The 24469-nt window shown below is 40.1% G+C and overlaps 1 protein-coding gene across 2 annotated transcripts in view; it reads left to right on the top strand.

Annotated features, from left to right (window-relative positions):
- Ube2k (ubiquitin conjugating enzyme E2 K) overlaps nt 1-17040 on the top strand; it is a 52358-nt gene extending 35318 nt beyond the window's left edge. For both annotated transcript variants that reach the window (XM_070012875.1, XM_070012876.1), the window contains 4 exons: nt 9938-10020; nt 14175-14274; nt 16376-16504; nt 16773-17040. In XM_070012875.1, coding sequence (XP_069868976.1) covers nt 9938-10020; nt 14175-14274; nt 16376-16504; nt 16773-16847 — 387 coding nt within the window. In that variant the 3' untranslated portion in view covers nt 16848-17040. The remainder of the gene's footprint in view (nt 1-9937; nt 10021-14174; nt 14275-16375; nt 16505-16772) is intronic.
- The last annotated feature ends 7429 nt before the right edge of the window (nt 17041-24469 follow it).

Here is a 24469-nt window from a genome sequence, read left to right as displayed (position 1 = left end):
TTCTGAAGCCTTTACCCACATCCATCTCCATAGCTTTTTCATCTTCCTAAACTAAAACTATCCATTAAACAATAACTCCCCATTATTCTTACTTGAAGCTTTAATAAAAGCATTATCCTTGCTGGGCACTGGTGGCTCATGCCTATCATCCTAACTACTCAGGAGCTGAAATCTGAGGATCACAGTTCAAAACCAGCCAGGGCTGGAAAGTCCGTTAGACGCTTATCTCCAATTAAACACCAGAAAACCAAAAGTGCCACTGTGGCTCAAGTGGTACAGTGCTAGCCTTGATCTAAAGAACTCAGGGACAGCACCCAGGCCCAGAGTTCAAGCCCCATGACCGACCCCTCCCCCCTGCCCCCCAAAGAAAAAGAGCTCTATTCTACTTTGTTTCCATGAATGTCACTATTATAGGTACTTATGTAAGTGTAATCCAGGATGTATCTTTTTGTCCTGTTTCATTTAGCATATGTCAGTGTTTATTCATGTTATAGAATTTGCCTTTACAGAGGCAAAATAGTATTCCATTTATGGATATATTACATTTTGTTTTTCCCTTCCAGTGTAGATGGACATTTGTTTTAGTTATCCTGATTGGTTTATTTTTTTGTGCTCTTCCTGGGCTTGAACTTAGTGCCTCAGTACAGTTCCTGATCTTTTGTTTTCAAGTCTAAAGCTTACCTCCACTTCTGGCTTTTTGTTACTTGATTGGAGGTAAGAATCTCACAATCTTCCCTGTCCAGGGTAGCTAAGTTTACATGTATCAGCTACTAGCAATTAACTGTTTATTTTTATACTGATACTAGAGCTTGAATTTTAGGGTCTGGTCACTTCCCCTTAGCTTTTCTTTTTGGTGGGGGGGTCCGGTCGTGGGGCCTGAACTCTGGGCCTGGGCGCTGTCCCTTAGCTCTTCAGCTCAAGGCTAGCGCTCTACCACTTGAGCCACAGCGCCACTTCCGGCTTTTTTTTTCCTGCTTATGTGGTGCTGAGGAATCGAACCCAGGGCCTCATGCATGCAAGGCAAGCGCTCTACCACTGAGCCACCTTCCCAGCCCCTTCCCCTTAGCTTTTTTGCTCAAGGTTGGCACTCTTCCACTTGAGTCACAACTTCTGGCTTTTTGTTAGTTAACTGGAGATAATCTCATGAACTTTTTTTCATATCAGACTTGGAACTTTGATTACAGGTGTGATCCTCTGGCGCCTGACAAGTTGCACTTTAAATTGGGTCAATTATGTAATGTATTTATGTATTGCTTCTATACTCTATACAAGCTCCAAAGTAATCTTAAAGTACTGGCTCTCTGTCAGGCACTTTGACATAATTACAGTCAGGTCCCTCCACTAGCTGTTTTGCTTTTTTTTTTCCCTCAGTCGTGGGGCCTGAACTCTGAGCCTGGGCACCGTCCCTCAGCTCTTCAGCTCAAGGCAAGCACCTTACCACTTGAGCCACAGCGCCACTTCCAGGTTTTTCTGCTTATGTGGTGCTGAGGAATGGAACCAGGGCCCATGCATGCAAGGCAAGCGCTCTACCACTGAACCACCTTCCCAGCCTCCAGTTTTGTTTTTTGTAGTAAGACCATATCTGAAAACACCAAATGAAAAATTGGAGAGGCAAATGTTTCCTAATACTTCTTGAATTTTATATAACTTGCTATTGTAGTAAGTATATATGTAGGTACTTACATTACTATGTAAGTATATATAATAATGTTATTATTTATCTTCTACCATGTTTATAAATCAAACTTCATTATAGGAGTTTCTACAGGGAAAAAATGGTATATAATGTATAATACTATCTTCAATTTCAGGCATCTACTAGAGCTCATAGGATGTATGTCTCCCCCAGGGGTTGGGGCAACTGTTATTAATATAGCTGAAATTTGAGAAAGTAATATAAGTACTTATATTCATTATTTTACCATAGATAGAGTATATTCCCCCACCCCCTTTTTTTTTTTTAACAGTATTGGTATTAAATTTCAGGGACTTGAGTTTCCTAGGCAAACACTACCACTCTCTTGCTGTGCACTGAATATTTGGTTTATTCTGTAATAAATTACATACTAGAAGGATTGACTTGTAACCAAAGGTATTACAGGTTTGAACCAGCTGAAGTAGAGAAATTTGATAAAATATGTACATCTAGTTTTTGCATGCATGTGTGTGTGTGTGCGTGTGCGTGTGTGTGCGCACGCGCGCACGTGTGCCTGCCGTGTATATGCTGCTTCTGAGGCTTGAATTCAGGACCTGAGCATTATTCCCAGGCTTTTGTGCTTAAGTCCAGCACATGATCCATAGCTGGCTCTGAACTGTGGTCTTCATATCTTAGCTTCCTGAGTAGCTAGGATTACAGTCGTGAGCCACCAATGCTCAGTGTGAATGCATATTTAAAACCGTGTTTAGGTGCTGGGGATGTGGCTTAGTGGTAGAGTGCTTGCCTAGCACGCATAAAGCCCTGGGTTTGATTCCTCAGTACCAAGTAAACAGAAAAAGTAGTGCTGTGGCTCAAGTGGTAGAGTGCTAGCCTTGAGCAAAGGAAGCTCAGGGACAGTGCCCAGGCTCTTGAGTTTCAAGCCCCAGGATTGGCAAAAAAAAAAAGTTTAGAATTTAAAAAAAATTATTGAATAATATCTTTGAATTTCATTCTTGGAACTGGAAGTTCTGGTGAAAATGTAAGTTCATATTTATCATGACCATAGGAGAACTGTTTGTAGAATTTAATACATCCTGTGGGAAGAGATAAGAAGGCTGACAGTGGCCGGGCGCTGGTGGCTCACGCCTGTAATCCTAGCTACTCAGGAGGCTGAGATCTGAGGATCGAGGTTCAAAGCCAGCCCGGGCAGGAGAGACCGTGAGATTCCTATCTCCAATAAACCACCAGAAAACCGGAAGTGGCGCTGTAGCTCAAGTGGTAGAGCGCTGGCCTTGAGCTGAAGAGCTGAGGGACAGTGCCCAGGCCCAGAGTTCAAACCCCACGACCGACCAAAAAAAAAAAGAAGGCTGACAGTAGTGATAGTTTACTGTATGGATAAGAATTGTGTGATCCATTTTGTCTGGTAGAGCACACACATATACATATACAAACAAACATATGTATATATGATTTTTTTTGTAACATTAATTGATGTTTCATAATATTTGGAGTCTTGTAAACACAGTGTTAAGATTGTGTTTACTTTATAGTACTCGCTGAGATGCTCTGAAGTTTTCAGGTAGTGTATATGGAAACATGGAGACTTGATTTGTTATAATAGATGTCCTCATACTATAAACTATTACCATATCTGTTTTGTAGTCACATCTGAGCTATGACTAAATAAGTAACTAAAAGTATCACTGTACTGTTAGTATTTTTAAGCGACTACTGAGAGTTAAACTCAGGGTCTTGCATTTGCTCAACATTTTCATTCTGTTTTGGTATTCTGCCGTTGCTCCCCTGCCTCAGTTAAGAGTCTCAAGCTAGCCTGGAACCCTCATCCTCAGATCTCAGCTCTTCAGCTCAAGGCTAGCGCTCTACCACTTGAGCCACAGCGCCACTTCCAGCTTTTTTTGTGTATGTGGTGCTGAAGAATCGAGCCCAGGGCCTCATGCATGTGAGGCAAGCGCTCTACCACAGAGCCACTTTCCCAGCCCCTCTACATTTTTTTCTCTTTTGAAAAAAATAAAGTCATTGTATAAAATAGGGTCATATAACAAGGTAGCTTATGAATACAGTGCATTTTGATCAGTGTTACCCCTTTTAACATTTTTTTACCCCTCTTAAATGCTCCCATTCCCCCACCCCCCTTTTGGGGGGTGTTGTCAGTTGTAGGTCTTGAACTCTGGGCCTGGGTGCTGTCCCTGAAGTACCACTTCAGGCTTTTTCTGTTTATGTGTACTGAGGAATGAAACCCAGGGCTTCATGCATGCTAGGGAAGTGCTCTACCACTAAGCCACATTCCCAGCCCTACAATGAATTCTTAACCAATTCTCCCTCCCTTCCCCTCTTCATTCATCTTGACCCTCTCCTTGTGGCCCCCTTGCATGTACCCATTTTCTGGTGCTGATTTTGTTTGGGCATTGATCTAATTTTTCTAAAAAAGAATACTATTTGTGCTCTCCTTAAATTATATTACACTTCAGTTAATTCATTTGTAATCACTTGCATACCACCTTTCATGTTTACTTATATATCGATACATTCCATCTACTACAAATGAGGGAAACCATACAATCTTTGTTTCTCTGGGCCTAGATTACTTAATACAATTTTTTCCAAGTCTTTCCATTTCTTTGCACATGGCACAGTAATCCTTTCTAGTGGATGAGTTAATTTCCATAGTTAAATATATGTTTTCTTTCCATACTTTGGCTCTGCTGAATAGTGCTGAAATGAACATGATTATGCTGATGGCTGATGACTATACTGTTTTAAGATTTTTGCTAGCTATACATCAGACAAGAACATAATACCCAGAATATGTTTGGAGCTCAGAAAATTAAATTCTGGAAGGTTGGGTGTCAGTGGCTCATGCTTGTAATCCTAGCTACTCAGGAGGTTGAGATCTGAGGATCATGGTTCAAAGCAGCCGGGGCAAGAAAGTCTGAGAGTCTTATCTCCAGTTAACCACCGGAAAACTGCAAGTGGTGCTGTAGCCCAAATGGTGTAGAGTGCTAGCCTTGAACTGAAGAGCTCAGGGACAAGGCCCAGGCCCAGAGTTCAAGCCCTACAACCGACAAACAAAACTAAAATCCTCAAAAATTAAACCCTCAAACAACCCAGTTAATAAATGGACTAATGACTTGAGAGACTTCTCAGAAAAAGTAGAAAAAATGACCAATAGACATAGGAAAAATGCTCATCTCTGGCCAGAAAGGAAATTCAAATCAAAACAACCCTGAAGCCAGGTACCATTGGCTCATACCTATAATCCTAACCACTCAGGAGACTGAGATTTGAGGATCACAGTTTGAAGCCAGCCCAGGCAAGAAAGTTCATGAAACTCTTCAATAACCTACCGTGAAAAAGTGGGAAGAGACGCTGTGGCTTGAGTGATAGAGTGCTAGCCTTGAGTGGTTCAGGGTCAGTACTCAGGCCCTGATTTCAAACCCTAGAGGAAAAAAAAGAAAACCACACTGAGATTCCACTTCATTCCAGATAGAATGGCCACTATTAGTAAAACAACACAAATGCTCATGAGGCTTTTGTCAAACCAGAGCTTTATTACACTATTGGTAGTAATATGTGAGCTTGTTCAACCACTCTGGAAAGAAGTATGGAGGTTCCTTAAATAAATAAAGAATACCCTATGGCCCAGCAATCCCACTGCTGGGCATTTATCCAACAGAACACAAATACGGTTCTACATTTTTGTTAAAGAAGTTGAGTTTAATGAATGGAACAGTGTTCAGGGTTATTTGTGCAGACCATTTGTTTATATAAGACATGATTAAGGAATAAGATGAAATCTCATGAAAATAGGTAGTTAATGATAAAAGACAATAAGAAAGAAGAAGAGGGAGGGAGAGAAGGTAAGAAGAAAGGAAAGAAAAGAAGGCATTGAGTCGGGTACCTGTGGCTATCGCCTGTAATCCTAGCTGCGCAGGAGCCAGAGATCAGAGGATCACGATTCAAAACCAACCCTGGCAGGAAAGTCTGTGAGACTCTTCAATAAACCACTGGAAAACTGGAAGTGGTGCGGTGGCTTAAGTGTAGAGCACTGGCCTTGAGCTGAAGAGCGCAGGGGCAGTGCCCAGCCCAGAGTTCAAGCCCTATGATGGACAAAAAAAAGAAAAAAGAAGGGATCAAGTAGATCACACAAAAACTGCTTTTATAAGCTGGGCCTGTTGACAATGCCTGTTGTGGCAGTTGAGGCTGAGGTGTACTGGATTATAGCAAACCCTGTTTCAAACAAACATGCCAGCCCACTAGATTCACTGGTGGATAATTGAGTGTCATGAAAAGCAGTTTTGTTCATTTCTAAATCCAAAATTAGTTACTTCTACCTGTAGAAATAAGAATAAGTGTAGTGATTTTTTTAGTTTTGTTTTCTTGATTTTGCATATGTATGTAGGTGGCAGGGGAATTGGCTATAGGAGACTCTTCCTTAAACAGCAAACTATATGGGCTGGGAAGGTGGCTCAGTGGTAGAGTGCTTGCCTTGTATGCATGAGGCCCTGGGTTGGATTCCTCAGCACCTCATACGTAGAAAAGGCTGGAAGTGGCGCTGTGGCTCAAGTGGTAGAGCGACAGCCTTGAGTTGAGTTGCTGAGGGACAGTACCCAGGCTCAGAGTTCAGGCCCCATGAACAACAAAGAAAAAAAAAAAGGCACCAGTGGCTCATGCCTATAATCCAGCTACTTCAGAAGCTGAGATCTGAGGATTGAAGTTCAAAGCCAGCTTTGGTAAGAAAGCACATGAGACTTTTTTTGCGTGTGTGTGGTGGTGGTAGGGCTTGAACTCAGAGCCTTGGCAATGTCCCTGAGGTATTTTTGCTCAAGGCTAGTGCTCTACCACTTTGAACCACAGTGCTGCTTCTCATTTGGGGGTGTTTAATTGGAGATAACCGCTATCCTAATAGCTTTCTGAGTAGCTAGGATTACAGGTGTGAGCCACTGCACCTCGGCCTGTGAGACTCTTGGTTCCAATTTACTACCACAAAGCCAGAAGTGAAGCTCCATCCCTTTTGCTCAAGGGGTACAGTGCTATCCTTGAGCAAAAGAAGCTCAGGGACAGAACCCCCAAAACAGGCAGGGGGTGGGGGCGGAGAAAAGAAAAGATGAAAAGAAAAGCAAAATACAGAACCATGTCTTTAATCCTAACTACCCAGAAAGATGAGACCTAGATATTTGCTGTGTGATGGGATCCTAGGCAGAAAATAATCAGCAAAATTCTGGTCTGCAGGCATCCTTCAAGTGGTAGAGTACCAGCTCAAGCAAGACCAGGAGTCATAAGGTTGGAATCTGTTAACCAACCTCCTTAAAAGCAATACACAGATTTGGGATGTAGCTAAATGATAAAGTTCTTGAAAGGGGCCCTGTATTTAATAACCTGCACTGTAGATACAGATCCCCAAGGTAATTTTGTCCTGAAGTACTTGTCTAAATTATAACCTTTCTGACATGTTTAGTAGTAATTTAAATTTGTTTGTTAGTCTTGTTCAGCATATTATACCATTTCGCGCAAGTGGTGCTGTGGCTAAAGTGATAGAGTGCTAGCCATGAGCAAAAGAAGCTCAGAGAAGAAAAGAGAAGGAAAAAGACTAGTAAGCCACTTTGTTTTAGCTTAGCAAATACTGTTATTTCATTGGTATTAATGTCTCTTTTTGAATTGAATTCAGTGTATAGGTAACATTACAAGGTGTGATTTGTGCTTAGCATTTGTTAGGAAGGAATGGTTACTCTCTTTCTTGACTTTCATTTTATTTGAAACAAATTGACTAATAACAGGTTTGCCATTTATTATTATATTATGTGTGTGTTTGAGCAAGTGTGTACACTTGAGTTTGTTTTTGCGCCTGCATGAGTGCGCATGAGTGCGTACACCTGTGTTGTGCCAGTACTGGCCTTGAACTTAGGGCCAGGGCTGAGTTCAAAAGCCCTTTAGCTTTTTGCTTACGGCTAATACCCTGCCATTTGAACCACAGTTCTACTTCTGGCTTTTTGGTGGTTAATTGGAGATGAGTCTCATGTTTTTCTGCCCTAGCTGGCTTTGGACTACAGTCCTCATGTCTCAGCCTCCTGAGTAACTAGGATCAAAGGTTTGAGCCACTCAGGACCAGCACAAATATTTTTATGTTGAAGTTTAACCACATACTAAAAATAACAAAGTTTATCCAGGCACCAGTGACTTTATTCCTGTAATCTTAGCTACTCAGGAGGCTGAGATTGAGGATCTTGGTTTGAAGCCAGCCTATAGGCAAATCCTTGAGACACTTATCTCTAATTAAGTGGAAAGAAGCTGACAGTAGAGAGTGAGTTGTAGAAGGCCATCGTTGATCAATAAAGCTGATTCATGTTAGAGCCTTGAGTTCAAGTCTTAATTTACCAGCACAAAAATTTTAAATAAAAATAAGTGATTGGTACTGGAAAGTGAAATGTGAGAGAGAAGTTGGTGAGGGTTGAGAAGATATGGTATAAAGATTATTGAGAAAATAAACATGCATGAAGACACTGGCAGAAAACAAGAAGAAAGTGGTATGTGGAGAGGAGTAGAGATGTAGGCTAGTCTCAGGTTAAGGAGTCAACATTGTATACATAAAGAGATTGAGCTGAGGATGATGGTGCACAACTGTAATCTCAGCTTGGGAAGGCAGAGGCAGAGGGAGGAGGATCCCAATTTCATTGCCATTGGAAGCCATAGAGTGAGTCTCAAGAAAACAAGCCGGGCGCCGGTGGCTCACGTCTGTAATCCTAGCTACTCAGGAGGCTGAGATCTGAGGATTGTGGTTCAAAGCCAGCCCGGGCAGGAAAGTCCATGACACTCTTATCTCCAATAAAACCGGAAGTGGCGCTGTGGCTCAAGCGGTAGAGTGCTCGCTTTGAGCTGAAGAGCTGAGGGACAGTGTACAAGCCCAGAGTTCAAGCCCCATGACCGACAAAACAACAATCATCACATAAGTGGATCATACCTGTAATTGTAACTTAAGGAAGTGTAGAGATCAGCAAGATAGTTTTTTTGTTTTTGTCAGTCATGGGGCCTAAACTCTAGGCCTGGGTGCTGTCTCTCAGCTCTTCAGCTCAAGGCTAGCGCCCTACCACCTCAGTCACAGTGTCACTTCTGGCTTTTTCTGCTTATGTGTTGCTGAGGAATCGAACCCAGGGCCTCATGCATGCAAGGCCAAGCACTCTACCAGTGAACCAACTTTGCCCTTAGGATGGTATTTTGAAGTGAGTGTAGGCAAAAAAAAACCTGACAAGACCTCCAACTCAACCAGTAGCAGGGCATATTGATGCTCTTGTCACTCCTGCTACCTGCAAGATTGAGATTTTGATGATCTCCAGGCCAGTGTAATGCCAGAAAAAGAAGCAAGTTTGTGAGACCCTAAAAACTAAATATCTGGATGGAGTGCCTAAAACAATAAGTATAAATAGGATTTTATTCCAGGCCCACCTGAATAAAAAGTAATGTGGGCAAAATGGGGTATGAGGTATAGCTCAACTTAGAGATATCTTTTTTTTTTTCCCTTAGAGATGTCTTAACAAGTTTGAAGACCTACTTCAAACCCCAGTGTTGTAATTAACCCTATAAAAGGAAAAACAGTTTTGAGAGACCATTAAAGGACCATAGGCAGTGGAGAGAGAAACAGACATACTGAAATTAGTAAGATTATTAAAGCAGTGGCATGTAATCCTAGCTACTCAGGAGGCTGAGATCTGAGAATTGCGGTTCAAAGCCAAGCCTGGGCAGGAAAGTCCATGAGAACTCTTATCTCCAATTAACCACCAGAAAACGGCGCTGTGGCTCAATTGGTAAAGTGTTAACCTTGAGCTGAAGAACATCCAGGCCCAGAGTTGAATCCCCACAACTGACAACAAACAAACAAAAAACCTCACAGCTTTGTCTGTTCAGGTTTGATTACCCTGGCTGGCTTTAGACCCTGATCCTCTTGCGTTAGAGGTGTGAGCCACTGGCAATTGGCTTGATGACAGATTTTTAAACTAATTTAAAAATCATGTCTTCTAGTTATTTCTTTAAAATACATATTAAAATATGTTGTACAATTTGAATGGCTTTATTGTCTTTCCATAAATATATATAATATACTTAGACCAGGATCACCTCCTCTATTACTGCTTTATCATTTTAACCCCCCCCCCACACCTTTTAAATCTTTCTTAGAATTTTTTTCCTTTTGTTGAACTAGTTTTTATTCCATAATGTTTTCATAGAGTTAGCCTGTCACTTCTTTGTTTATTCTATTATTTAAAAGTTCAAATGTCATTTTTATTCTAGGTCCGGTTTATCACTAAAATATGGCATCCTAATATTAGTTCCGTCACAGGAGCTATTTGTTTGGATATCCTGAAAGACCAATGGTAAGCGATTTTGAAAGTATTTTCTTCCCTCTCTCATATAAATATCAAGATTTTAAGAAAGTGAAAGGTATAATTGCACCAAAACATAAGGAAAAGTTATATTTTATCTTTTGGGGGTAATAAGATCCCTTCCCCTCCCCTCCCCTCCCTTCCCCTCCCCTCCCCCTCCCCCTCCAGGCTAGCATTCTACCACTTGTGCCGCAGCTCCACTTCTTTCAGGCTTTTTGGTAGTTTATTGGAGATAGAGTTTCATGGATTTTCTTTTTTGCCCGTCTTGGAGCTTGAACTCAGGGCCTGGGCACTGTCCCTGAAATTTTCTGGCTCAAGGCTGACAGTCACTTAAGCCAGAGCTCCACTTTCGCTCCTCCTTTTTGCTGAGTAGCTAGGATTATAGGCATGAGACAAAACATATATTTTGAAAAGGCTCTAGATACATGGTTCAAGTGGTATAGCATCTAGTTGAGGTCAAGTTCAAGCTCTAGTATCACAATAATTTAAAAACTCTACCACTTTGAGCCACAGCTTCTGGCTTTTTATGTGTATGTGTTATTGAGGAATTAAACACAGGGCTTTTGCATGCTAGGCAATGATAACTCTACCACTAAGTACCACTAAGCCATATTCCCAGACTCTCATGGATTCTTTTGCCCAAGCTGGCTTTCAAACTGTGATCCTCACATCTCAGTGCCCCCCTCCCCTTTAAGTAGTTAGGATTACAGGTGTGAGCTATACCAGTTCTTGGCTAACATTTCTTAATATATCTTAAGTACATCATCAAACATGTATTATAATTGAGATAATCTCTACCTAAATTTATGGACACTTTTAGAATAATGACTGGTGCTAGTTTTACTTTTTAAAAAATTCTTGTTTGCTGGGCACTCTTGGCTCACGCCTCTAATCATTGCGACTCATGAGACTGAAATCTGAGAATCACAGTTCAGAGTCATCCTGAGCAGAAAAGTCTGCTCTCTTTCCCCCCACCCTCCACTGAGTCAAAGACTTGAATTCAGGGCCTGCGCAATTTCCCTGAGCTTTTTTACTCAAAGTTAGTTCTCTGCCACTTTACCTACACCTTCACTTTTGTAGTTGGCTTGGAACTGTGATCCTTAGATCTCAGCCACCTAAGTAGCTAGGATTACAGGTGCGAGCCTCCAAAGCCCTGGCCTGGTTTCATCTTTTAATAAGGTTCTTAAATTGTAACCCCTCAAATTCAAATCCTAGTTCTTCCATTTGTTGAGTTCTGTAGTCATGAGCAAATTAGCTGAATTCTTTGTTTCCTTAGTTGTGCAAATGAACTGTATACTATGTTACAAGCATGAAGGGAATTAAGAACTTCTTTTATGTTTCTGGCATATTCTGAAATTGAGTAAATTTTGTAAGAAATGGGGTAGGATAATAAGGTAAAAACTAATTAGGTCTAAGCTGGCTTTCTAATCTCAAAATCATATTTTACTATGGGAATTTTTAAATTATTAATTGTGATACTAGAGATTAAACTTGACCTCAACTAGATACTATACCACTTGAACCACGTAGCTAGAGCTTTTTCAAAATACATGTTTGTCTCATGCCTATAATCCTAGCTACTCAGGAGTCTGAGTTTTGAGGAACAAAAAGCCAGAAGTGAAGTTGTAGCTTAAATGTCAGCCTTGAGCCAGAAAATTTCAGGGACAGCACGCAGGCCCTATGTTTTTTTTTTTTTTGGTCCGGTCGTGGGGCCTGAACTCTGGGCCTGGGCGCTGTCCCTCAGCTCTTCAGCTCAAGGCTAGCGCTCTACCACTTGAGCCACAGCGCCACTTCTGGCTTTTTTCTTTTTGCTTATGTGGTGCTGAGGAATCAAACCCAGGGCCTCGAGCATGCAAGGCAAGCGCTCTACCACTGAGCCACCTTCCCAGCCCCGCAGGCCCTATGTTGAAGCCCTAGTATTGACCCTCCAAAAATCCATGAGCTGGGAATGTTGCTTAGTGGTAGAGTGCTTGCCTGGCATGCATCAAGAAGCCTTGGGTTTGATTCCTCATAAAGAGTAAAAGCTGGGAGTGGTGGTGTGGCTCAAGTGGTAAGAGTGCTAGCCTTGAGCCAGACAAGCTCAAGTGTCTAGGCCCTGAGTTCAAGCCCCAGTGCTGACAAAAAAAAAAATCCAAACTGCTGTTTCTTTACATAATCTTTCTTATCTAATCTATTCTCACATTCATCATTGCAGCTTCTTACACTGAAACTCATATGGTATTCGTTTTCTTTTTCCTGGTTTCTGTACCTTGTCTACAAGTCAGTTGGGGAAACTCCCAAAAATCTGACGAGCAGGTTTACTATCAATTGATCCAAACTATATATAACCTTTTGTCTAGATAGCCAGTCACCTCCCTATTTACGACTTGGTTTATTTAGGCTATTTTCAGCAGTAATACTTACATTTATTTATTAAAATCTAAGCAGTATTGATGTACTAAAGGTAGATCTCATTCTGTTGACTCTCTGAGATTATAAGCATGAGCAAACAGAACCTTGCTTTATTTCAAATGGGTTTTATTTTGATGTAGTTGTAGTCTTGTTTCTCGTTAAATACCATATTCAAGGCCAGGCTTACACGTGAAGGCCTAGCTACTCAGGAGGCTGAGATCTTAGGATCCAGGTTCAAAGCCACCCGAGTCAGGAAAATCAGTGAGATTCTTATCTCCAGTTAACTACCAGAAAACCAGAAGTGGTGCTCTGTGGCTCAAGTGTAGAGCCTTCGCCTTGAGCTGAAGAGCTGAGGGAGAGTGCCCAGGCCCAGAGGTCAAGCCCCACAACTAACCAAAAAGTAAAAGTAAAAAAAAAAAATTTTTTTTAAATATATAAATATTCAACAAATGATTCTAGTTTACAATGTTTGTTTCTTTCTAGTTTCAGCTTATAGATTTGGACCTTTGTTCCATTTTGATTTTTTTTTTTCTGGCCATGGGGTTTGAACTCTGGGCCTGGGTGCTGTTCCTGAGCACATCAGTTCAAGGCGAGCGCTCTACCACTTGAACCACAGCACCACTTCTGATTTTCTGGTGGTTAATTGGAGATAAGAGTCTTGTGGAGCTGGGCACTGGTGGCTCATGCCTATAATCCTAGCTACTTTAGGAGGCTGAGATCTGAGGATCACGGTTCAAATCCAGCCCAGGCAGGAAATTCCATGAGACTCTTATCTCCAATAAACCACCAGAAAACTGGAAGTGGTGCTGTGGCTCAAGTGGTAGAGCGCCAGCCTTGTGCTGAAGAGCTGAGGGACAGCGCTCAGGCCCAGAGTTCAAGCCCCACGACTGACAAAAAAGATACAATACCCATTATGCCCTTGGATTCTTTCATTACTAGACAGTTGCTCTACCAACTGAGCCATGCCATGCCATCTACCCATTCCTTTACTTTGTAGAAATGAGAATCCATTCTTGGTGTGTAGATACTATTTGTAGTCATCAATGATAATGACAAGAAAATTAACAGCAACAATAAAAAAAAGTACTTTTTCAAGATGGGATGATTTGAATTATTTATGAAACAAGACTTTTTTTTAACCTTTTAAAAAATTATTATTGTCTGGGCCTTGGTGGCTTATGCCTGGAATCCTAGCTAGTTAGGAGGCTGAGATCTGAGGATCACGGTTCAAAGCCAGCTAGGGCAGGGAAGTCTGTGAGACTGAAAAATATTATTATAAATGTATATAGAGGACCTCCAGTTACGTAAGTCAGGTAATGACATTTCTTTCTGGAGGATTAAATTTATTGTTCGTAAGGTGTGTTGTACCAAGAGGGATTATTATTTAAAAGACTGAATTTTTAAAGTTAAAAGGTAATCAAATATAAATATGTATCTTAGCTACATAATTAATGTAGATAACTTTATCTCCAGTAGGTTGTTATGCATCATTTTGTGTTTGTCATCTTTTTTTTTTTTGGTCGGTTGTGGGCATTGAACTCTGGGCCTGGGCTCTATCCCTCAGCTCTTCAGCTCAAGGCTAGCGCTCTACCACTTGAGCCACAGCATCACTTTCAGCTTTTTTTTGTTTATGTGGTGCTGAGGAATCGAACCCAGGGCCTCATGAATGCAAGGCAAGCACTCTGCCACTGAGCCACCTTCCCAGCCTGTGTTTGTCATCTTAAAGTGGGCTATTTCCCTATTTTGAAATGTAGGGCAGCAGCAATGACTCTCCGCACTGTATTACTGTCATTACAAGCACTGCTGGCAGCTGCAGAGCCGGATGATCCACAAGACGCTGTAGTAGCAAATCAGGTGAGATTGCTTTCAAAAGACTTCTCATGTATGTTCTCTATATCAGTGGCTTGCTATGTTAACATGTGAGCACACTCTTTGTTGAAAGTAAGTCTAGGAAGGGTTTCTTCTTTTTTAGTAAGATTATTTTGTTAGAAGTAATAGTATTGGTGTATTGATTTTTGTCAGTCATAGGAATGGAACTCAGGGCCTGGGCACTGTCACTGAGCTTTTCTGCTCAAGGCTGGTGCTATCATACTTTCAGCCATAGATCCATGACTGATAAGAGTCTCATGGACATTTCCTGTATGGGCTGGCTTTGAATTCTGATCCTCAAATCTAAACCTCTTGAATAACTAGGATTACAGGCAGGTCCCACTGCACCAGGCATACTTTTTTTTTTTTTTTTCCCAGTCGGTCGTGGGCCTTTAACTCTGGGCTTGGGCGCTGTCCCTCAGCTCTTCAGCTTAAGGCGAGCACTCTACCACTTGAACTACAGCGCCACTTGCGGTTTTCTGGTGGTTTATTGGAAATAAGAGTTTCCCGGACTTTCCTGCCTGGGCTGGCTTTGAACCGCGATCCTCAGATCGCCTCCTGAGTAGCTAGGATTACAGGCATGAGCCACCAGCGCCGGGCCTGGGCATAATTTTTAATATTATAATTTAATTTGGGACATGGTACGTGATATTTTCCTCTTGGCAAACTGATTCTTTAATGTTTTAATTTATATATTATATATTAATTTAATTTATATATTCCTTTCCCTGGAAATTATGTTCACACACACATTTGGTAATATGTTCTATTTGTATAGCAAATAGAATTATCACTTCATATTTTATGTATGTATTCGTATTTGAATTCAGAGTTGAACTCAAATTTGATTTCAGTTTAAGCCTTTAGTTTCTCTCAGGTTAAGGTTTAACTTAAGGTTCCTTTTAGTATGTGAAATAGTTAACTAGTTTTACATATTTCCTTATTGTCAATTCATTGCAAACCTGGATAATTTTGTGGTGGTCTTGAGACTTTCACTCAGGGCATGGGTATTGTCTCTTAGTTTTTGTGGTGAAGCCACTGAATAAATTATTTTTATTGTAATAGGATTCCCTTCTCCCACTTTAAAAACATTAGTATATATTAATTTACAAACACAAAGTAAGAGGTTACTCTGACATTTTCATATAATGTATTATCATAATCCCTCCCCAATACCATCATCCATTTGTTCCTCCTACTTTCATGATAGTGTTTTTGTTTTTCAAGTTCTGGGCCTTGAACTCAGGGCCTGGGCACTCACTGTCCCTGAGACTAAGCTTAAGGTTAGCACTGTTGAGCCTCAGTGCCACTTTTGCTTTTTCTGAATAGTTTATTGGAGATAAGAATCTCACAGACTTTTCTGCCAAGGCTGGCTTAGAACCACAATCCTCAGATCTCAGCCTCCTGAATAGCTAGGATTACAGGCATGAGCCACTGGCACTGGTACCTAGCTTGAGGGGGGGGGGAAATATATATATATATATATTTTTTTTTTTTTTTTTTTTTCTCGTTTGTAGGGCTTGAACTCTGGGCTTGGGCGCTGTCCTGTGCTCTTCAGCTCAAGGCGAGTGCTCTACCGCTTGAGCCACAGTGCCCCTTCCGATTTTCTAGCAGTTTATTGGAGATTAGAGTCTCATGAACTTTCCTTCCTGGGCTGGCTTTGAACCACGATCCTCAGATCTCAGCCTCCTGAGTAGCTAGGATTACAGGCGTGAGCCACCAGCGCCCAGCTTTGAAATATATCTTGATACATTACTTAGTACTAGTTTTTGGCTTAGAGAGTCAAATAGATTAATTTGTTATTTTCTTTTATCACAACCAAAATCTTGGATGACATACCTTAATGCAGGCACTAGGAAGTGAGTTATATTTTATTCTTTTTTTTTTTTTTTTTTGACATGTGAGGGTGTTGCATATTGAACCCAGTGCCCTGGTGCTTCGTAAGCACATACTATGTCTGAGCCACACCTCACACCTTTAATGTGAATTTACTTTATTTGGTAAGCAGCCTTATTAGACAATTATAAATGGAGCTACCATATTGAGAATTACAACTATTATGCCAATTTTTTCCTCTTCCATACAGTACAAACAGAATCCTGAAATGTTCAAACAAACAGCTCGGCTTTGGGCCCATGTGTATGCTGGTGCACCAGTTTCTAGTCCAGAATACACCAAAAAAATAGAAAACTTATGTGCTATGGGCTTCGATAGGGTAAGTACTTGTAGAACCTTATTACTGTAAATCTTTGGCTAGCTTAAGTGCTCTAAGAAATAAGAAAAAAATCTGGTTTGGTGAAACATGTTATTCTACTTAAATTAGTGATTGTTTCTTCTTATTGATTCCAGTTAACGTTTTTTTAAAGCCTTTTGTTCACTTCAAGTACAAAGGCAACTTTGTTCTAGTGAAAGAAAAAGTAGGTGATTCGGTATTTTAAACTATTTCCTCCAGATTTGATTTTTTTTTCCTCTCCTCTTTGCAGAATGCAGTAATAGTGGCCTTGTCTTCAAAATCATGGGATGTAGAGACTGCAACAGAATTGCTTCTGAGTAACTGAGGATAGAGAGCTGCTCATAGTCAAGTTTGCCTCTTGAGGAGCACCAACATCTGTTATTTTTAGGGTTCTGCATAAATTTCTTTTAAACTGGCATTCTTGCCTAATGATGTTACCTAGGCACCATTGGAGACTGAAAACAACGAATTCCCTGCTCTGTAAATAAAGCTAATTAAACGTCTGTGTACATTTAAAAGGGGACATACTTTTACTTTTTTTTTTCTTGATAGTGTAAAAAATCTGAGCTAAGCTAAAACCATGGAGAAAACATGCTACTTTAGTGTTTAGCAGTGTAACAAAGACTAGCAAGAGTTTGCTTCTGGATTTTGTTGAATAATTAAGATAATATTTTGAGTGTGTCAGGGCCATTCAAATTGTTGGTGTTGCATCACAGCTACCTTAACTGTTCTTAACATGGATCCTCTGTGCCTGTGAATTTACTTGCATGCTTGTACTTGACTTCTTAGGAGGGGGAGCTGAAAAGACCACCACCATTTTAAGCGTTAGAACATTTGTAATAGGAGATTTCTCCAGAATTGAAGTTGGTGACCTCTTCAGAGCCTTTTTGTTCCTGTCAGCAGATTTGGAAACGGAATCTTTTCTCCCATTACTGTACACACTACCATTCTAATGGAAAGTTTCTCTGCATTGGGTGGGGGATGAGCTAGGATATTATGGATGAGAGGGGGCAGTGTCCATTGCTCCATTTTTAGGTCATAGGTTTGGAATGTTTCTTCACACACACTTAAGATATCCTATGTCAATAATAATGGAAAAAGGGAGCCTCCAATTCTATTACTCTTTTACAAAAACAGTACATACTGTTGCTAAACTCCCAGATTTAATGAAAGGACCCAACTCAGTTTTTCATTGAATTTCACAGATTTTTTTAAACTTGATTAGATTTTTGTCTTTGAGAACTTGCCACGATGCAATCAATGTTTTCAGTCGTTTTTAGCCATTGTGGAAATTGCGTTACTAGATACTTTCACAGTCACTGCTGGTTGCACTTCCCCGTGTTGACACATGAAAACTGGGTTGGTGTTTTACTGTACATACTGCAGATGCACATAGGAATAGAAGTGTGTTATAAATCTAGCTTTCTTTATGATGTTTCTGATAGGGAATTGAAACTTCTTGTACATAGTCAGGCTTTCTATTCATATTAATGTTATCTTTCATTCTAAGTTCCAAGTTTCAACATTATTAGTTTTGCAAGCTCAACCACAATTTGACCATTTTATGAAGCTTGAAATGGATTTATGCAGGCAGTTTGATACAGAGTAATATAATTCTTATTACACTTTCAGGACCAATGCAACATAACAAAAATGTAATGGAATCCAACTGAATTATAGAAAGGTTGTATATTGACAGTCATATTATAAAACTTTGCTTTCTTAAGTGTTATTTATCTTAAGCTATAATCATTAAGTGTTTGGAAGATAATTTTTGAACCTATTAAGTCAGCATAACTTACTTCATTTGACTTTTGAATAATCTTGGTACTACAAGCAATAAAAGAACCATTATTAAACATTTGTAATGTTAAAAATGTGAAGGTTCTTCCAAAAACTTGTAAGGCTTTCCTAATTAATAGTAGACTCTTACAGTTTATATTAATGTATAGTAAACACAATTTGCTGTTCTCTCCCCTGTATTTCCTTAAGCTTAAATATCCTCACATTTTTTTTTGCTGTAGTTTAGTTATTTTTTAAGGATGCCAAAGGAAACAAGATTTTTCTTTATTTATTGAAATAGCTAAAACACTTTTCTTTATATTTTGAAAGGGTGGGATATGTGAAAACATAGACAGTTTTCTATTATTGGTTAGAAAAAAATTTTTAAATTGAAGGTGACTTTTTTTAATATTAGTAATGTTTGGGTTTAAACAAATGTCAAACACATTTATCCTGTTTATTGTTTGCCCATATTTTCAGGGTATATGTGAGGAGAGAAAATTCAGAGGATACTAAAGTCAAGCATTGCATGCTCTGCTCTTGGAGGCAGCTGATCTTGCTTTGATATTTTGCACACATTTGCCCATGTTGGCCACATACTATCTACTCATCTGACTACATTTCAGCACCCCAGTGCCCAGGAAACTGGAAATAATATATGGTGTAACAAGATTCTTGACTTGGTGCTGAGGCTGGTGATTCTAGTACTTAAGATACAAAGAAAGATAGGTAATGCAAGGCCAGATCTTTTCAACCCTCAACATTTAAAACCCCAACATTAAAAAACAAAAGTCCTAATTTTTATTTAATGTGATAGAGCTTTCCAGTAGCGTAGCTCACCCACTGTCCTTCTCGTCCTTTGCTTTTTCTTTCTGTACTGGTGGATTTAGTTTGCCAAAGATCCAAAGGCAACTGCTTTTTCCGCTAGTATTAAATGCATTTATGAAAGGACACCCTGAGTGAAATTGTTTTTTATAATTTTCTATTTGGGAATGTCAGTCTTAACAGCCCTCAATACTAAGATATGAAATTACACTTAGGGCAGATAGATTGGTTAGTCAGTGATCTTCCAGTAGGCTGTTACAGTCAAGCCTGTTTCCTGCTTCTGTGCCTGAGTTTTACAAGAAGTAGTTTACAGTATGTCTTTACAGGTTAAAGAATGAATATGTTTGTGATCCAAACAAATACAGTTACATGTATCTGAGGAACCTTGGTACTAAATTTAGATGCTTTCCAAAATGTTCAGACTTTTGATTGATTTACTTTAATACATAACACCTTCAAGAAAATGACTCTTGAGGAGAGTAATTTATGAAATAAAAGGACATTTTTTTTCTGAGAAATGTCACATTTGTGATTGTTAACAACACTTAAAACTATGCAAAAAGATTCTTTTTAAGTATCTAAGAATTGGCAGTTAACAGGTGTTGCTTATTTATCCACTACAGAATGAGGCTTATTCCTGTTTGGGCTGCCAATGTGAAAAGCAGGTATTGACAATAAGGAAGGTTATGCCTGATTTGAGCCTTGAAAGGTGTAGTTGAGGTGTTTTCACAGTCTTAAGTGTAGCAACACAGCACCTAAGAACATACCTTTGTTGTAGGAATGTCAGCTGGTCCTGTGCAGAGGGGAGCTGAGCCAAGTGCACTCCTTGTGCATAGGTGCAAACTGGGTAGGAAACAGGAAGTGATCTGAACTTTATTTCATGGACTTTTACAAATTGATGTTTTATTTATCATTTTTCCTAGTTTGAGTGAATTTGAACTCCAGGTTTTGGTACCAATTTATAAAGTAAATCCTTACTATCAGTCAGAAGGGAACTTGAAGTATTTATTGATAGTCTTTTTCTCGTGTGACAACTTCAGCCTGTCCAAATTATGTCACACATTTTGTTTGCACTGTTGCAATATAGCTTAACAGTCTCGTGGACGGGGTAGGGAAGTGCTGACATTTCCCTTCCCCCTGGTGGGTCTTCTGTTAGTGCTTTATTGGACTGATCTAACCTCATAAACACAATCACCTAAATGGAAGTTGTGAATGTGCCACCTTTTTGCTTGGTTATTTCAACCATGCTGCTATATATAATCAGGTGTGGCACGGTTCAGTTTGGTTCTGAGGGTGAGCAGCTCTAGAGTCATTTGCACTGTGCTGTTAAACAGAGCCTGGTCTGCTCGCTGTTACCTACTTTTTACAGGCATCATAATAAAAGCTAGACTATTTCTCTGGGGGAAAAGAGACTTATTTAATGTAATTTAAAGACTTTTCCAATAGAAAATGAAAACTATTGAAAATATCTATTTTTTAGCTTTCAGCAATTGTGATGGTGCTTTGTAGTGGTGTCTGCTGGAAGTCTACTGCCATTGTAGGGATTCTCATAAACCTCACCAAGAAAGAACCTTGCTTGTCAGCTGCTCTAGATCTCTAAACAATGTTAGTGGTGGTAAATTCTGTAGGAGGGTTTATTCTGAGCCATTCACTTCCTGTATGGGGAAAATGGGTGGGTTACCAAAATACCATTGAAGTAGGGTGGGCTGTGGGTGGAGGGCTGGGAATTTGTCTTGAGAAATAAAAACTACGAAACACTTTTGTACACAACTGATTTTTTAAAAAATAAACACATTTTTAAAGATGTTGAATTTTTCCCCCTTATTGGGAATTCTTAAAAATAAATGCATGCATGTTTCCCCCTGAACATGATTCATATCTTATTTCTGGCTATTCATCTCTAGACAACAGGAAGCTCAAGGTAGATACATATTGGTGGCACATAGGATAAAAGCTATAAGTTGTATCAGGTTTATGGCTGAAATTAGCAAGCTTTTCTAAGTAGAGCATTATTTGGTTAATTCCTAATCCAAATGCTAAAGAAATGCAGTGCTTGGAGCTACATTTCGCTGTTTCCACATGTACTCACGAGTGCTCTCAGGTTTTGTGGTGTTCGGTCAGGAGGAGCATGAGTTTCATAAAGTGCCCAGTTTTTGTTTCACTTGAGGCTGCAGAGCCAGAACTATAACAACCCTCAGTTTCATCAGGGTAAAATATTTGCCCAGTATTTTGCAGTATGGTAATGATGAAATGAACTAGGAGCCAGGCATTTATTAACCTATTAGTGGTTCTTGCTTACAATCCTAGTTAAGAGCCTGAGACCTATAGGATCATGTTTCAAGGCCAGGCTGGGCAGAGGAGTTGGAGTGGTCCAAATCTGTAATCTAGTTGCCTGGGAGGCTGAGTTTGGCCCATTACTGTCCTGAGTCAGCCTGCTGGTTAAAAGTTGGCTACAATGCCACTTAACTCAGTAATGACATGGTTGTATGTGAGGTGAGCACAGAGCCTGGGCGCTGTTGCCAGCAGCATGATCATGAACAGTATGGCCACCACACAGTCCAGCCGGGCACAACCCTACCTCAAGGGAAAAGCAGGATTGGAAGCAAACGAGTTCCCCTACCCCTTTCTTGTAAATGTTTAAAAAAAAAATGGAACTGTTAAATGGAAGAAATCCTAGTAAATAAGTATACCCATCTCTAAACTCTAGGCAAAGTTTGTTTTTTTTAAACAAGGTTTCTGTTCTATGTGTTATATATTTAACATTTCTTCACTTGTCTTTACTCAGTAATGAGTTTTTAGGTTGGGCGTGGGCGGTTGCACAGAGCCATTGAGGAAATGAGTGGTTTTGGTGATAAACTAGTTTGGAGATTCCCACTCACTGAAGCAATTGCTTTGGGACTCTGTGCAAACCAGAACAAGGATTAATGAAGACTAGATAAAAGTAACAATTGCCAAATTAATGTGGGTGAAATGAGAGAAAATAGGCTGTATGTAGTAAAAGATGAAGACAGAATAGTAAAGAGAAGTACCTGTGGAGAGGGTAGTACAATGAAGATAAAATTAGGCCTTTTATTTTTGAGATGTAAGCTGAGCACGGGTGCTCACAACTCTAATCCTAGCTACTCAGGAGACTGAGAAATGAGAATCCTAACTCAAAGCTAGTCCTGGCAAAGAATAATGAAGACCACCAGGAATAAATGCCAATGAAAGTGCTACACTTGAGAATCAGGTTCTTCAGCAAATGAGAAATGTAATTTTAATTCTTGAACACAGAAGACGCAAATTGACAGTATGGGAACTACAGGATTCTGGGGAGAGTGAGCAGTGTGCTATTTTGCTTGTGTAAATTGTGAGAACAGCTTACAGCAAAGAATTTAGAAAAGGTATGTACACAGATTTTCAAAGCAGAACCTAGGTTTTATTGATGAAGCTGTATGAGCAAGAAACTAAGGAACTACAATAGAAATTAAGCAATTAGTCTAAAGCCACAGGCTCATCTCATTTTCATCTGATTTTAGAAGGTAAGCAGGCTTAGGCCTGGTTGGTGCTCAAAGGGAGCAATTCAAGATAATGAACACATGGCAACTTTTACATCAGCTCGCTACAGCTCAATGACACCTCATGTCGATGGAGACTGACGGTGCAAGGAAAAAAGAAAAAAAAAAAGCCAGCCCTGGTGGCTCACCACTGTAATGTTAGGGAACCCACTTTGAAGCTGGCCCAGGCAAAAAAGGTCAGTGGGACTCACCTCCAATTAACCACCCAAAAGCCAGAAGTAGAGCTGTGGCTCACTGGTTGAATGCTAGTCTTGAGGAATAAAAAGTTCAAGGGTAGTATCTAGGTCCTGAGTTGAAGCCCAATAAATGAGAGAAAAACACTAAAACCTTGGAAAAAGAGAAAAACACTAAAACCTTGGAAAAAGATTAAAGTTTACAGAAGCTACTATCCACCTAAGATGGGAAAGGCTTTTGAGGAATATAGTCAGTTGGCTGGCTAAATGTTTTCATGTATGATTATCTTTCACAACCACAACGCAGAAAATGTGAAAATTTGCCTTCCTAAGAGGTCTTCAAATCTTATAAAGAATTCAAAGTCATGGCCAAATAACCCTAAGGGGACCCCAGTTTGCACATATAAGTGGAGTGCATTTTTGCGTCACCTCCTTATTGAGTCTTTTGTCATACACATTCCTGTACACCTGAAACAACTGCATGCACCAACTCGACTGGAACAGCATGTCTGAAGAGCCATGTGGCAGTGAAGCTGGCTCAGTGGTAGAGTGCTTGCAAGCATGAAGCCCTGAGTTCGAATCCTCAGCACCACATAAGCAGAAAAAGCCGCAAGTGGCGCTGTGGCTCAGGTGGTAGAGCATTTTAGCTGAAGAGCTGAGGGGCAGCGCCCAGGCCCAGAGTTCAGGCCCCACATGGAACATGGAACGGGTGCACCCGTAGCTGCTGCTAGACGCATGCACTCCAGGAATACTGGATCATTATCCATGCATCATTATCCATTTCACAACTCACAGCAGGATTTGTCATAGTCATCTCTAAGGTGGTAAGTTTGTCAGAACTCCCCATCCTTCTCCAAAGTGCTGAAATGCTACATTTATTTTAAAGTATATGAAAGTGTTGGATATGTATTTTTAGTAAGAGCCATCTGGTTTTAAGGACAAGAGGATTGGATACATTTTGGGTGGGAGAAAAATCATTAGAATGAATATCCTTTTCTAGGTATTTCAAGAGTACTTTTAAGCAGAAATGATTGTTGTTAATGTTCAATTTTAGCTCCAAATACAGTTGGCAATGGAAATCTAGCCTTTTCAAACTGTTTTAGTATGTGTAGCAGGATTTTTAGAAATTTGACCAATTTCATGTTTTAAATGAAGTTTATGTAACCCCAAACAAAGAATTAGAGATGAAGCACAGAAGTCAAGGGCTTGCCTGGGTTTATGAACAAGACTGGGGGGGGAGGGGAGAAGGGGAGAAGGGGGAGTGGGGTGTAAAAAGAACTCAAAGCAATTGTAAGCAATGTATCAACTTAGGTTTGATCTTTGAAAGGGAACAAGGGAACAGTTCAAGCCCCACATAGAGGAAACAAAAGTGTAAATGGCCCAAGAAATAACTCAGACATGAAGGAGACATGAAGGACATCAATTTCCAAGAAAGACATTCCAGCTCAATGAAATCCACTAAAAACAAAAAACCTCACATCTTTTCTTTGGTCAGTCGTGGGGCTTGAATTCAGGTTCTGGGCCCTGTCCTTGAGAGCTCTTCAACTCAAGGCTAGTGCTCTACCATCTTAAGCCACTGCACCACCCCTGGTTTTCTGGTGAGTTAACTG

Source organism: Dipodomys merriami, unplaced genomic scaffold, assembly GCF_024711535.1.
Source record: "Dipodomys merriami isolate MVZ:Mamm:240054 unplaced genomic scaffold, mDipMer1.0.p SCAF_9, whole genome shotgun sequence".
NCBI classification, from domain to species: Eukaryota; Metazoa; Chordata; class Mammalia; order Rodentia; family Heteromyidae; genus Dipodomys; species Dipodomys merriami.
Note: the sequence above shows the minus strand (reverse complement) of the source record. Positions and strands in the feature narration are given on the sequence as shown.